Raw genomic sequence first — 15,914 nt, 5'->3', positions numbered from 1 at the left:
CAAAAAAGAAAAAACTTTTTTTTCGAAACAAAATTTTCAAAAAAAAAAAATTTTTTTTTCAACTAATGACTGAGAGATCAGTAAAATCACGGAATGCAGCAACGTAAACGTGTTAAAAATTATTGGGTGTTGGTTTTGTAAATTACCTAAAGTTATTCCAAAAAAAAATTTTTTTGAAAAAATTTTTTTTTTGAAAATTTTGTTTGGAAAAAAAAGTTTTTTCTTTTTTGTAAATTGAAACACTGTCTGCAATAAAATTGTGGACAAAGCTCCGAAGAAATGTTTGTTTTCATCTTGTTGAAGATTATGAGCTTCTCAGAGCAAAAAACGTGATCCTTTAATTTTTTTAAAAATTTGATCGCGTGAAACAAAAAAACTGCTGGTTGGATTAATCTGGCTTTCTGCAGGGTTTTTGTGGACATATTGAACTGTAAAATGCACAGTCAACATTATCGATTTCCACAATATTTTCGTTTCAGCGCTTGATTTTCCAAAAAACCACAAAAAGCCCTTTTTTTGTTGCATTTTTAAATTCATGTGACGATAGGAAAAATTTTTTTTTTCGAAAAAGCAATGGCTAATTATTGAAGGGAATTTATTCAAGTTTATAAAACCCACCATTGACTTTCTGTGCGATTATTGGTTTCTGAGATATCGATAATCAAAGACAAAAGGATCCTTTTCCATTTGAAGACCGATATCTCGGCGAGAAGTGGACGTATCAAGGTCCATAAAAAAAGAAATTAAAGCTGAATAATGAAGGTATCCGATCCTCATAGTGGTTAAGCAAAAATAATTTTTTCCACGCCCGGAGACCAAAAAAAAAAAATTAAAAAAATTTGAAAATTTTTTTGTCGTTGGTTTTTTTAAGATTACTCAAATACTGCTAACGCTAAAAAATTTTAAAGTTCTAATCCAAAAAGTAGATACTTGGAGCTACAATTTCCTTTTTTTTCTTTTCTTGTACGACCATTTCTCTCAAAGTTAGAGCCTGTTTAAAATCGCCTAAAAATTTAGAATTTTTTTTTGATCCTTTAATTTATTCCATTAGTGTAGATTTTATTGTATTGTCTTCATTCTCATCTGGTAATAAAATTGCAAGTCTTCTCACGTTACGGTCAATAGTTCCATGGGCAGTCTTGATAGTGACCGTACGTGTAATTCCATCTGATCCTGGATGCGTTTGAATAACTCGACCGATTGGCCAATGCCGTGGCCGTGAATTATCTTCTTTGATAATGACAACTGTACCCTCTTTTATGTCATGAGTACCTTTTAGCTACTTCTGTCTTACATTCAAGCCGTTAATATATTCTTTATGCCAACGCTTCCAGAAGGCTTGTCTCAGCTTCTGGATTAGTTGCCACGAGGATAATTTATTGGATGCTGTATCAGCCCAGTCCCAATCAGGCAAACTCGTTATCGAATCACCAATCAAAAAATGACCTGGTGTAATGGCTATGGGATCGTTTGGATCTGATGAACTCGGTGTTAAAGGTCTTGAATTTAGTATTGCTTTAATTTCGATTACAAAGGTGTTAAGTTCTTCAAATGTGAGAAGTGTATCGCCTACAATTCTCATTAAATGACCTTTGAATGATTTAACTGCAGCTTCCCACAAGCCACCGAAATTGGGCGATCTTGCAGGAATAAATTTCCACTGGATTCCTTTGTAACCGTGCAGCAGCGAGTTAAGACGTGAGAGTGTGGCTCTCTCGCTTCATTTATTTCCTCCCCCTCTCTCTCTTCTTGCTCTAAGAGTCAAGTGCAGTAGTCTAGTCTCTGCGTTAGAATTTGGGGATGATTTCGCGCAGCATAGGACCGCAAATTAGTCCTGCGCATAATTAGGTGGGGTCAACGCAGGTTGGTGACCCAGAGAACTGACCCAAGACGATTGATCAACAAGACGACACTTAAGTTCGAGAGCTGTAACTGATCGGTCTTATCCACTTTACACTCTCTAAATTTGTCTACTGTATATATTTCTTTTCCGACCATTATTGTATATAAGATATAGTGAGTTTAAGTTAACTCGAGTTCGGTTAGCGAAGACGCACCGACGCACAATTCTTTCTGCTCAAGTAATTAATTATTAGAACTTGTCTTTGATATATTAAAATAAATTTATTCAACTTATTAGAAGTGATACGAAACCTTCCGCTTGAGTCTTTCATGATTTATTTAAATTAAAATTTAACTTGTTAATTGAGATACGTGGTGTTGCTTTGATACAGCAAATTAATATTATATCTAAAGTTCGTCTATCTGATCAATTAAATAAAACCAAGTGTATAAAGGGAGTGGTGTGGTTTTTCTTCGTGTGCGACAACCTGCCGACGCGGATCCCAGAAGCCAGACGAAACCTATTGGACACAGACATTACCAGGACCAAGCCAAGAAGAATCGTCGACCAGCAACGTCAGTAAGCAGATCAAGATTCTGATAAGTTCTCAACAAATTACAAGTATAGATTATATTTTTCTCTCTCTTCAACGCAAACCCAAATCTTAAATTATTCGACAAAATTGTCGCATTTCACGCCCTATAAAATTGCGCGTTCTTATTAAACAAATTCTCTTTAGTCGATCATATATATAAATTTAGAATAACTAACGAGGGGAAGTTTGTATGTAAATTGGGATTATTGGTTAAATAAAGTATAAAATTTATTGTGATCTCTTGCTTAAATTTAATTATCACCAGTGTCACGTAGAATAAGAATTTTCTTTCAGCCGCGTGTCCGGTCAGGACGAGTACTTGCTTCCTGAGAGCATTTCCCGTCTTTTGGAACCAGAATTTTAGAATAAAATAAGTATAATTAATGATAGTAAATTTAAGTAAATCAGTAATTTCGGGAAATTTATTTGACTGTGGTTCTTGGCTATCTGGACACGCAGTAGCCAGGGCCCACCGTTATACCTTCTTCTGTAAGATATCTATGTACTTTCTGTTGATGTTCCTCTGAATTAATTTGTTGATAGATCTCTTTTAGTTGATTATTGGCACCAACGAAGTTGGTTCCATTATCTGAATGAATGCTGTAACACTTGTCTCGACGTGATATGAATCTCCGCAATGCTGCTATAAATCCCTCACTGGTCAGATCACTGACCACCTCAAAGTGTGTAGCTTTGACTGCTAGACAGACAAAAACAGCTACATACACTTTGACTCGGCCACGATTGCGATGTTTCTTCTCCTTGATGTAAAATGGACCGCAGTAATCTACACCAGTATGATGGAAAGGACGAGTTTGTGTGACACGCTCTTTCGGCAGCTGTCCCATTGGGTAAATAGCTGTTTGAGGATTTGATTTTCTGCATCTTACGCAACGATATGTTACTCTCTTAACTTCGTTTCGACCGTTTAACGGCCAGAAGTTTCTCCTCACAACATACAAAGTTGTCTGAGGACCGGCGTGGAAGTGCCTTTGATGGGCTTCTTGGATAATCAAGGTTGTATATGGATGTGATTGAGGTAAAATTATCGGATGTTTTTGATTGTATGAAATGTTTGCATGATTTAGTCTTCCACCAACCCGAATTATATCGTAGTCATCAAAAAATGGACTAAGATGTTTTAATTTACTGTTTTCGTGTATTTCCTTTTTATGTTTCAAGTTGTGAATATCTTTCGTAAAGTGTATATTTTGTATTAACTTGATAATTTTTACCTGAGACTGACGAAGTTCCTCGAGGGTATATTCACCAGTATACTTATTGTTTTTACTCAAACGCAAGATGCGGGCAATTGCTCGATGTAGATTACTTGCTGAACTGAAGAATTTGATGAATGAATCATCAAGTGAACTTGTTTTTACGCAAGTTGTAAGACAAGTGAGTTTTTTCCTTTCATTGTCTTCGATTGGAGTAGATATTATTGATATAAACCAGTCGTTCTCTGGATACTTTAGCCAGGTTGGGCCAGAAGGCTAAAGTGGAATATCTACGAATTCCTTTGGTGTTAGTCCTCTTGAAGACGCGTCTGCAGGATTATCTTTAGACTTAATGTGTCTCCAACTAGTAATAGGTGTTTTTTCTTGTATCTGAGATACTCGATTTGCTACAAATGTTTTCAACTGGTATGGAGGTGTCTTGATCCAATGAAGAGCTATTGTTGAGTCTGACCAGAATATAACCCTGGATAATTGAGTAGGTAAAAGTTCTTTTATAGTATCATATAGATTAGCTAACATGAGAGCTGCACAAAGCTCTAATCGTGCTAATGTTTGAGTTTGTAGAGGTGCAACTTTGGTTTTAGCACACAATAGATTCGTTCTTACGTCACCCGATGATGCCGTCCGCCTTAGGTATATACATGCACCATAGGCCTTTTCACTGGCATCTGCAAACCCATGTATTTGGATATCGCAGGTGTCTAGCAGTACCAGTGGACGATTGTACAAAACTTGATTAATGCTATTGAATTCAGATGCATATGACGTCCAAGCATTTTGTATAAGTTGGAAGTTCTTGGTCCCAAGTAATTTCTTGACGCCAGCATTCTTGAAGAATTAACCGCGCGGCTAAAATTACAGGTCCCAATAATCCTAGTGGATCAAATATCTTAGCTATTTCAGCTAAGATTACTCTCATGGTTACGTTGATTGGTAACTTGTTAAAGGTATAAGTTAAATCATCTGATTGCGTTTGCCAATGTATACCTAAAGTTTTTAGCATTGGATCTACTTCAATTTGTAGTTTTTTATTGATGTGTTCTTCTGGAATTCCTTTCAGGACTTCTGAATTATTTGAAGCCCATTGTCGTATATTAAAACCACCTCGTTTAAGTAGTTCAGTTAAATCGTTTCTAATTTTTATTGCTTTATTAACAGTATCAGTACCTGCGATTAAGTCATCGACGTAGAATTGCTCCTTGATGATGTCTGCTGCTTCTGGAAAGTTACTTCTTTCATCCTCGGCTACTTGCACAAGACTTCTGACTGCCAGGAACGTTGCTGATGTAGTGCCAAATGTATCTATCGTCAATTGATAGTCCCTGATTTCTCCTGTTTGATCTCACAAGATTTTAAGATATTTACGGTCTTCTGGTCTTACCCAGACATAACGAAACATCTTTTCCAAATCACCTATAAGAATAATTGGGTGTAATCGAAAACGAATTAGGTGAATGAATATTGGTTTTTGTAGTGTGGCTCCTGTTAGCAGCGTATCATTTAATGATATTCCAGAGCTTGACTTGGCAGATCCACTAAATACGATTCGTAGTTTTGTAGTGCTGCTTGATTCTTTCACGACCGCATGATGTGGAAGGTAGAATCCTTCAGCACCAGTTGAGTCCGTTGATAGTTCCATATGTCCTAGAACTGGGTATTCTTGGATAATAACCTTATATTATTCAGCGAATTCTGGATTTCTTTTGAATTTGTTTTCAAGAGATTTTAATCGGTTCATAGCTCGAGTCCGAGTTTCACCGATGAGAGATTTCTTGGAGTTGAATGGAAGTGCTACCACGTAACTTCCGTCTTTGTTTCGCTTTGTATGATTTTTGTAATGTGGTTCACATGCCATCTCTTCCTCTGATAAGTGTTTTTGTTTTGGACCTTCTTCCATGGCCCAAGTCTTTGTGAGTTGTTGGAGAGCTTGTGTGGTCGTAATATGACACATTTTTGGATTTGGTTTTGAATTATTGTTTTTTCTTTGAATTGATATTGCACCACCGATGATCCAACCAAAATGTGTATTTTGCATGAATAAATCTTGCCCTTCAGGATTTGAAGTATCCTTTTGTCCAGGTATGATTAATGATAATGCTGGTCCTACACCAATAAGTAAGTCAATGTTACTTGGGATATTGAATGTTGGATCAGCTTGCTTTATCTTATTGGATATTGGTATTTTTGTTATGTCAATATAGTTCACTGGATGTTGTTTAGTTATTTCAGGAACTGAAAAGAATTCTAATGTCTTTTCGAAGTTATTGTATCTTGATTGGATGGTTGCCGTGATTTTGAATGATGTTGATGTTTGAATATCACCAAGTCCACCAACAGCAAGAGAGCATTTTTGTTTTGGTAGGTTTAAAGATGTAGCTAATCGCTCCGTAATAAGGTTGGACGTTGCTGCTGTATCGAGCAATGTCTTGCAGCGTATTGGACGTTTATTTTTATCGATAATATTGACTAAGGCAGTAACCATTACCTCATCAATTTTACCTTGATTTAGTAGTACAACGCTGTTGGTAGTTGGACTTGATGACGATGGTAGTCAATCGTTCCTTTCGTCTTCCTCGGTTTCTGGTTTATGTAGATGTAGTAACGTGTGATGGACCTTACCACACTTAAAACAATTAGCTTTATTACAATCATTAGTTTTATGATTGTTTCGAAGACAGTTGAAGCATAGATTAGCATTTTTAACGGCATTGATCCGTTGTGGTACAGATAAATTAAGTAACTTATCACACCTGTATGTTGCGTGTCCATCTTGTTTGCAAATTGGACAATTTTTAAAAATCATCATTGTGAATACTTGTTTTTGTTTTTGTTGTGTAGTTTTATCTGGATTGTTGGTTATTGGTTTACTTGGTTTTGATACTGGTTTATTGTCTTTGTTTAGGTTGGTTTGTGATTTCATCGCCTCTTCTCGGAAAAATTCAATTAACTCATTAAAGGTGCGTTTCTTATTATTGTTTTTTCTGCGATACCACTCTCGTTTAGTTGAACTATCTAATTTTGAGATAGTGTGAAATAGTAATGGCACGTCCCATTTATCGGTCGGTTCACCTAGAACTTTCATACCACGCACATGCACTAACGTTTCATTCACTAATTGTCTGATTGCATCGCCTGAATTATTTTGTAATTTGGGTATTGCTGTGAGTAGTTCAAAATGACGCGTGATAATCGCTTCTTCATTATTGTAAGTTGCCTTTAAAAGTCCCATTGCTTCTTTATAATTTTCATTAGTTGCTTCAAGACCAGCTATAGTTTTTGCTGCTTCACCAACTAAAGTATCCTGTAAATAGGACATACGAGTACTGTCTGAAATGTCAACACGATCATGTACGTTAGCATTAAACCATTGATAAAATGATTTCCATTCTTCCAATTTGCCGTCAAATTTACGTAATTCTCGTTTGGGCATTTTAGTTAGATTATAATCTTGATTACTTGTGTCTGATAATGCTGGAGTATGTGCATTATCGCGATTTGCTTCTTGATTGCTTGAGTTTCTTTTGAGCTCTGCTTGAGCCAAAATATCCATGTAATCTTCCATCATTTCTTCTTCTATTGTATCATGACCACCTTCAGGTTCTTTTGTTGCAAGATGCATTGTAATCTCTGGAAGTATTTTGAATATTTCTTTAAGATTGTTGATTCTCTGTTGGAGTTTTGCTTGGTTGATTGGTGTGTCAGTGAAACCACTGAGAAATGTCTCAAATTTAGTAATAGCAGCTTTGAGCTGACCACGCCTAAATGCATGTGACATGTTTGTTTGTTTGTTATTAATTAATTCACACGGTCTTGGACTCACAAATTGATTGAATGAAGTTTTTATCTAAGTTGTATAGCAAGTTGCATAAATTGTTTTCACTTCACTGTTCACTGTCACTTACACTTGTTTATCCGGCTTGAAGGACCATAAAATGTCGCGCACTGATCTGAACGACAATCGATTAGGGAGTTTTTTATTTATTAATGATTATTAATTATTTAAATCTAAATAATTTTGGATTTTTTTTGACACAATATTTTAATGCTATTAAATCACTTTATTTATAACAATAAATATCAACGAAAATTATGATTGTTTACAATGTATAAGAAATTATTGAAATTGAATTTTTGGGAGCAAGACGTTCGCGTTTGAGTTCCGGTTCTTAACTAATTTGTGAGTATTTTATAAACAGATTCTTCCCTTTTTGACGTTGACATACAAAGTTTCATTCTGCGTCAAGAAGGCATGTTTTAGATCTTCAAGAGTGTAATTGGTTAAGATATTTGGAGTAGGAGTAACTGGGTGTGGACTGGTAGATGACGTAGCTTGTGTCGTATTAGAGAAAAAAGCAAGAGTGGGAGAGCAAGCGCAAGACCCAAAGGGTCCACGAGCGTGGGACGTAAGTAAAGTAAAAAAAAGGGTCTATGCCTTGCACCGCGTAGTGAGGTCATAAATAATATTTATGACCATCCAAAGGATATTTAAGTTGGTTTAAAATAAAAAGTGTATATATAAAAAAAAGAGAAAAGGTTTACTAAAATAAATTTTAGTAAAGAAATTTAGAAAAATATATAAATAAAGTTTGTTAAATGTGAGAATAATGTGTAGTAAAATAATAAAATTTTGAAAGCGTGTGAATCTGAAAACTAAACATTTGGCTAGCAGATTTTAAAAGATAAGATTTTGAGAAATTTTGTGTTGTAAATTTTATATTTTATGATTTTTCGTGAGAAAATAATTTTGTGTAGTTACGTGTTTTTTGGTACGGAACAATTGATACGTATAATTGTTTATAGAAGGAAATAGTTAAAACACAAAAGTAATTAAGTTAATTAAAAATAAATTAATTAATAAATTTTCCTTTTCAAAAATTAATTAATTTATTATAAAGTCGTGGCGGGAAAGTCGGTGGTCGGACGCCATTTTAAGATTCATTTAAAATCACTGTGTGTGAACAAGTCCACGGGACTAGTGTGAGTGTGCGCGTGTATAGATCCAGGGGATCAATTTTAAATGATTATTATTGTTAATTAAGGTTCGTCAGGTACGACGATTTTAAGTTGTTTCAAAGAAAGGCCAAAGGTAGTTGGCCAATAGTAGTAATAAAGTCGTGTGCGTGTGTGTGTGATGCCAAAGGTAGTTAGCTTAAACAAGGTTACAACGTCAAAGGTAGTTGACGATAGTTATAAGGTATAATGTATAAGGAATAGGTTATAAGGTTTATAAGGTTTATAAGGTCAAAAGGCTTATAAGGTTAAAAAGGTTATTAATTAAATAAAAGGTCAAAAGGTTAAATAAAAAGTGTATTAAAATTATTATAAATTATCCTTCCTCTCTTCTCTCTTACAATTAATTAATTTACAACGACCCTGATGATCGAAGATCCGGCTCTGGGAGGCCGTTATCACTTCCAGTGGCGCCCTTGATAAAGGACGACCAGTTTAGCAGCATAGCCCTGTTATATTTGGCGCCCAACTTTAATAAAAACCCCGTAAATAATTGTAAGAGAGGTTGAGGAGTTAATTTATAATAAATAGTCGCGTTGAAAATAGTAAAAAAAATTCGGAAAATAAAATTAGTGTGGTGTGGGTGTTGAAAAATTTTTGAAAAAGGGCTGAAAACGGAAATATAAAATTACGGAAAAATTTTATTTTAATAGCCGAAAAAATAATCGTGGAAAATTTTAAGTGATAAATACGAGAAAAATCACGACAAAAGTATTATTTTAATGTGATAAAAGAAAGTACAAAAATAATAATATAATTAAAAATAATTTTTAAGAATAGTCATAATTAAAATATCTACTTAAAATAATTTATGCAAAATAAATAAAATATTTACATAGACAAATAAAGTCTACTAAAATATCGTCAACTTAAATTTTACTTTCTACCGGATGCGTCATAATTCTAAATTTAGAATACTCAAACCTAAAACTGACAAATAAAAAGAAAAAAAATTTTACTCGGACTTAAAATCGTAAATAAAAGATCAATTTTGTTCAGAGATAAATTCGTATACAAAAGATTGAAATTTAGTCGGACACAAAATTCAAAATAAAAGATTTACTAAATTTTAACTTAAACTAAAATACATAAACAGAAGTTTAAGTTCGGTAAAATTTAATCCTTCGAGTAAAATAAATTATTATAAATAATAAATATTTTAAATAATAATCATGGTGAACCAACAAGATCCAGATTCCTCAGCACGTCGATTATCAGGAGGTCGAGGTTACAGTCATCAACCTATGTCACCGAATCCAGGTAGACCAGTAATGACATCAACAATTACAACAGTTACAACATCAACAAGAACTACACCGACGATTACAACGACTGCAAGTTCACTACCATCGATGTCATTACCACAGAATTTGCCGCCTCCGTATTCGTTACTACAGAATCGATTACCTTCAAGTTCGAACACAGGTAGCCACGGGTTAAATCTAGCCGCAGGTGGGTTGGATTTTCCACCCATACTGCAGGCCCAGGTTCCCCGTAGGCCAATACCAGATCATGATCAGATGGATTTTGCTGGAAGTCTGAACCATCTTGAAAATAACATACCACCGGATATGCAAAAACTATTCGATCGTATGGACAGCAGTACTCAGCAAATACGCCAGTTGTCGGAAAATCAAAGACTCACCAATGAACACAATGCTGCGCAAATTAATCAATTGTCTCAACTAATGCGGGAAGTTTTGGATGTAAGAAGAGAATCAGACAACAGGTGGCATTCAAGAGATCAGTCTTGACGTTCCAACTCACCGGTAGACTGGAGAGCAGCTGAGCTCCAATTAAATAATGCAAACGTTGCCCCCATGGGTCAACATTTGGCGAGGGGGGAGGGCCCAGCTGCTGACAGACTTCAGTACCATGGATTTCAAGATCAACAACACCTACCACAAGGCCAACCTGGTAACCATCGCGTGGACAGACCAGATGTAAATAATCAAAACGTACCAGCTGAGGAAAGAATAAACCAATTAATTGATCAAATACGTCAACTACAAATGGGACCACAAGGCCAGATTCCGGTAAACAACGATTATCAGAGAGGAAGAGCAGGGGAATATCCCCAGGCCCATGGTTTTTATAATCAGCCGGGGGTACCCGCTCCAAATCCTGCTAATCAACCGAATCTAGGCAGATACAACGACGACAGAAGATGGAAAGACATTCTACAGAGTTTAAAAATGGGAAATCTTCATTTTCCCCAAGAAAACATGACGGTGAATGATTTCCTTTACGCTGCTGAGGCCAGATCACACAGAGAAGGCTGGTCTGAATGGGATTTATTAAAAGCCATGAGCTACATACTACAAGGAGCGGCAGCGAGATGGTTTGATGCCAACTATCTCCGCTGGACAAATTATGCTCAATTCAAATCAGAATTTAGAAAAGCCTTCGGCAGTTCGGCAACGGATCATCAAATCATCATGGAAATTAGCCGAATGAGAATGAGACCAGGTGACAATGTAACCGAGTTTGTCTTAAAGATCCAGTAAAAATATCAAGCGATGCAAATACCTCCACCAGTATCCGAGCAAGTCTTATGTATCAGGAACCACCTGACTGATGAGTTACGAACTCTTGTCTTCGCTAGATCGGTACACTCTTATGAAGATCTATTAAATGCTTTACATGAAGCTACTCGTTGTATCGAAGAAGCACAACAACCAGCTGTGGTGTCCAAAACGGTCAAATTTCAAGAAAAACCGAGATTTAATTTGATGCAATTGGCAGAGGAGGAAATAGATTACCAAGAAGAAGACCTAAAACCTACCCGGTGCAATTTAATGGTAGCAACATCACCAGGACCATATAATAATAAATCCGGAGTACAAATGAGAAACAACACAAATTATTATAGACCTCAAAATAATCCAATGAGACCTCAACAGTTCAGACAAAGAATAAATCAAGTTCCTGGAACAACGTCTGGTTTTACTCAGAACCCGGTGATGACTCCAAGATATAACAGACCTTGCTTCAATTGTGGTGTCCCAGGACATGTCTTCGAGGTTTGCGAAAATCCTCGACAAGAAGTTTGCAACATCTGCTTCGAAACTGGACATACAAGAAGTAGATGCAATTTATTCGTTTATGCAAATGAAAATATACCGAGTAACTCAACAACACCAGGTAGTCAGACTCCAGCTCACCAGGAGAATAAAGACGGACCTGGTGACAGTCGAAAAAACGGGTAACACATGAACCGAACTCCCCGTCGGCTCAGGATGCTCTTGAAGCAAAACAGGGGTTAATTAAAACGAATTCAGATAGTAATATCAGCCGGTTGGGGATATTGCAGGCCGATGAAGTTTCGACTTTGCCGCAGTATTCTCATCCAGGCCCTTCTTCAGTACCAATCAGCCGGTTGGGGATATTGCAGGCCGATGAAGTTTCGACTTCGCCGCAGTATTCTCATCCAGGCCCTTCTTCAGTACCAATCAGCCGGTTGGGGATATTGCAGGCCGATGAAGTCTTGACTTCGCCTCAATGTTCTCACCCAGGCCTTTCATCATTACCACATAGCCGGTATGAATTATTGCAGGCCAACGAAGTGTCAACTTCGCCGCAACAATTCATTCCAGGCAATAATTTACATTTAATTAAGACGGCCACAAATCTCTTAGATATTGAGGAAATAATTAAACTGACTCATGAAGATCTGTCAAAAGATTCTACAGAATTTGTATATCAACTAATACAAGTCATGGAAGACCAAGATTTTATTATTAACGATTCCAGCCAGCCAGACCAGAACATCAGCATTAATTCAATCACATCAATAATGGAGCAAGATGATGATGAACTTGAAGTACCTTGGGAAGACGAATTTCAACCAGGGTTAGAACCGGTTGATCTTGAATTTAATATGTCTTCGCCGCGTCTTTTGGAACTAGGCCCAAGCCAGTCTCCAGATTCGCAGGCCTCAGACTCCAATACAACACCATCATCTCGAGAAGCTTTTATCCCAGGAATACTCCAGAACCAGCCATTGTCCGCTGCTATCAAATATCGTTTAGCTGAAAAAAAAATTTTTATTCATGGATCAGGACCAAGACCACCTGAAATAACGGCAAGAATTCCAGTCTCACTGTGGATTTTTGGCATTAAGCTAAATGGTATTTTAGACGCTGGCAGTGAGAGGTCATATAGAAATGCTAAAGTGTATCAAGATATCAGAGAGTATGCTTCTGGTGAACTAAGACCAGATGAAACACAAAAACGTGGCGTTCTGTTGGCGAATCATACATTATGCAAAAGTCTGGGTGGCGCTCCATTTATCATTCAAATCGGCTCGGTAGCCGGAGAACAATATCTGAGTGTGATAGAAGATCTTGGTCATTCTGTAGTTTTGGGGATGGACTTTGCTCTCCAATTTGGTGTCATAATTAATAGTAAAGACAGAACTTGGCAGTTCAGTGGTAATGTTGAAATACATCCATTTGAGTTCATTGCCTGTAAAGAAAATACGTCAAGGTGTTCGTCAATGACAGCTGATCAAGAATTGGATTTCAAAAATTTCATTAATGCTGAAATGAAAAGTTTGAAGGTATGCCAAATCAAGGACTTACAAATATAATTGAACATGAGGTTGTTCTGAAACCTGACGCGAGACCGGTCAGAATAAAACCATACAGACGTAGTCCAGTTACAAATGAAGAATTGAATCGACAAATTGACGAACTCCTCGAGAAAAAATTCATAAGACCCAGTTACAGTGTTTGGTCATGCTCGCCGGTTATGGTTGCTAAGCCAAATAAAACCTGGCGATTCTGCGTGGATTATCGGCCCATCAATCGTGTGACAATACCACCAGCTCATCCACTACCCAACATGTTACGTATACTCAGTGCGCTACATGGTGCAGTGTACATCAGTACGATGGATCTTAAAGAGGCTTTCCATCAAATTCGCATGGTTCTTGCGTCGATTCCTCTCACCGCTTTTTCCGTGGAAGGACGAGGGCAATTTGAGTGGCTGCGAATGCCATATGGACTTGTGGGTGCTCCAAGCACGTTCCAGAAGGCAATGGATGAGTTGAAGGAAAGATTTCATAAACTTTTGGTTGAACGTAATTTACCAACTAGTTGGGCTGATCAAGTCTTCGCTTACTTAGATGACTGGATTGTAATCAGCGAGACAATGGAAGAACATAAAAGAATTTTGGCTCTGGTATTTGAAGTATTTAGAGATGCTGGTTTACTTATCAACCCAGAAAAATGTAAATTTTGTCGTCCAGAAGTAAAGTTCTTGGGATTTATAGTCAACAAAGACGGATTACATACCGATCCAGATAAAGTAGCTCCGATCGTCAACTATCCTCGACCAACTAACAGGAAACAGCTGCGAAGTTTTCTGGGACTCGTTAACTGGTATCATAGACATCTACAAGATGTAGCCAAGGCTCAAGGACCCTTGAATAAACTCACCGGTGTAACCACAGAATGGAAGTGGGAACTCCAGGAAGAAGAGTCTTTTCAAAAATTAAAACGTGCACTGATAGATGCCCAGCCATTATCTATACCTAAAGTTGGATTACCATACTATTTATATACCGACGCGTGTGACACGGGCCTGGGAGCATTTCTAGTACAACGAGATCCCGAGACACAAAAGGAATTTCTTATTATCTGTCTAAGTCGTCAGCTCAAGGGTGCTGAAACTCGTTACACTACCACCGAGAAGGAGTGTCTGGCAGTAGTGTGGGCAGTTTGTAAACTACGATGTTACTTGGAAGGTACGCCATTTACTGTCGTCACTGATCATGCGGCATTAAAATGGTTACACTCGTTACGAGACCCGAACGGCAGGTTAGCTCGTTGGGCTATGGAGCTGCTTTCACACCAGATAATAATTGAACATCGACGAGGTACTGAAAATGAAGGTCCTGATGCATTGTCACGCATATATGAATATAACATTCCAGAGGATTGGTTAGACATCAAAGGTCAGCTTGGATCTAACCACTGTCTACATTTACAAGTATCTAATTGGTATGGAGTGAAATTTAACAACGTACGTCGCAATCCAGGGCGATTTCCGGATTGGCGTATCGTTGAGGATCGACTTGAATATCACCGTCCAGATCCATTAAAAACTATTGTTGGAGACGACAATGCTTGGAAAGTGGTTTTACGAGATCCTGAGATCCAAGAAGTCCTTCAGAAACATCATGAAGACCCAGATGCTGCGCATCTAGGGTGGGATAAAATGTATGAACGCATTAAGGTCCAATACTACTGGCCTGGTATGTACCAAGATGTGGACAGTTACGTGGAGGCTTGTGAGGTTTGCAAACAAGCTAAATATAAACAATCATCATCAAAAGCTCCGATGCAAACTCGACAACCCATAAGACCTTGGGCAATTGTTGCTGCTGACGTAACTGGACCGTTTACTCGATCACGTAAAGGACACCAGTATATATTAGTCATTCAAGACTTATATACTAGGTTTATCGAACTTTATCCTTTATGTCATCACACTGGTGCAGCTGTTTTGGACTCATTTAAACGTACGTTTTCCTTACGGTCTTACCCGCTGTTTCTGGTGACAGACAATAGCAGGGAATTTGTCAACGAGACTGTACAGGATTATTTAAAATCAGTTGGCGTAAAATTTACACCTTTGGCAGTCGCTCATCCACAAGCGAATCCTGTAGAACGGATTAATCGCACAAGAAAACCAATGATTCGAGCTTATATAAATAAAGACCAGACCAGATGGGATGACCATCTAGGTGAGATTCAACTGGCCTATAATAGCTCGTATCATTCGTCGTTAAAATTATCTCCATATTTTCTGGTGCATAGCCAAGAGCCCAGACTATCTGACAAATTAACTGAGTTGGAAATGGAAGATTTTATTCCTGATAACGAGGAGTGGAAACAGAGAGTTCAGCGACTCGATGAACTTCGGCATAAAATTGAAAGCATTATGCGAGCCGAAAATGAACGCCAAGCTAGTTATCATAACACAGAATTTAAAATACCGGAAATTAAATTGGGTGATAGGGTCTTCCACCCGAACAGAAAACTTAGCAATAAGATTTAAAAGTATAGTGCAAGTCTCGGTATGAAATATCTCGGTCCGGTTACAGTTACAAAAATTGTAAGTCCGCTCGTAGTCGAACTTAGTAATGATGCGGGTAAATCGCTCGGTACGCATTATACGCCGGATTTAAAATTACCGCGCCGGAGTACGCGTATTGCTAATA

General features: G+C 37.3%; 2 protein-coding genes across 2 annotated transcripts; both read right to left on the bottom strand.

Annotated features, from left to right (window-relative positions):
• Window positions 1–1,279: 1,279 nt before the first annotated feature.
• Window positions 1,280–5,315, bottom strand: LOC130677763 (uncharacterized). Its single transcript, XM_057484618.1, has 5 exons — window positions 5,042–5,315; window positions 4,602–4,978; window positions 3,950–4,504; window positions 2,920–3,907; window positions 1,280–1,668 (listed from the first exon to the last, which is right to left on the bottom strand). The coding sequence occupies exons 1-5, from the start codon at window positions 5,313–5,315 to the stop codon at window positions 1,280–1,282; spliced, it is 2,583 nt and encodes an 860-aa protein (XP_057340601.1).
• Window positions 5,316–5,354: 39 nt separating this feature from the next.
• Window positions 5,355–6,158, bottom strand: LOC130677762 (uncharacterized). Its single transcript, XM_057484617.1, has one exon. It carries the CDS (start codon window positions 6,156–6,158, stop codon window positions 5,355–5,357), a length of 804 nt encoding a protein of 267 aa, XP_057340600.1.
• Between the last annotated feature and the right edge of the window lie 9,756 nt (window positions 6,159–15,914).

The sequence above is a fragment of the Microplitis mediator genome, chromosome 11 (genome assembly GCF_029852145.1).
Source record: "Microplitis mediator isolate UGA2020A chromosome 11, iyMicMedi2.1, whole genome shotgun sequence".
In the NCBI taxonomy this organism is placed as follows: domain Eukaryota; kingdom Metazoa; phylum Arthropoda; class Insecta; order Hymenoptera; family Braconidae; genus Microplitis; species Microplitis mediator.
This window is presented reverse-complemented; position numbering and strand designations above follow the sequence as displayed.

What these genes read in the sequence shown, in the direction of transcription:
- LOC130677763 (XM_057484618.1), bottom strand. Translation starts at nt 5,315, where the DNA reads ATGGAACTATCAACGGACTCAACTGGTGCTGAAGGATTCTACCTTCCA. An exon ending in CTGGGTAAGACCAGAAGACC is followed by an intron (nt 4,979 to 5,041) that starts GTAAATATCTTA and finishes AATTGACGATAG; the next exon opens with ATACATTTGGCACTACATCA. An exon ending in GACTAACACCAAAGGAATTC is followed by an intron (nt 3,908 to 3,949) that starts GTAGATATTCCA and finishes ACCTGGCTAAAG; the next exon opens with TATCCAGAGAACGACTGGTT.
- LOC130677762 (XM_057484617.1), bottom strand. Translation starts at nt 6,158, where the DNA reads ATGGTTACTGCCTTAGTCAATATTATCGATAAAAATAAACGTCCAATA.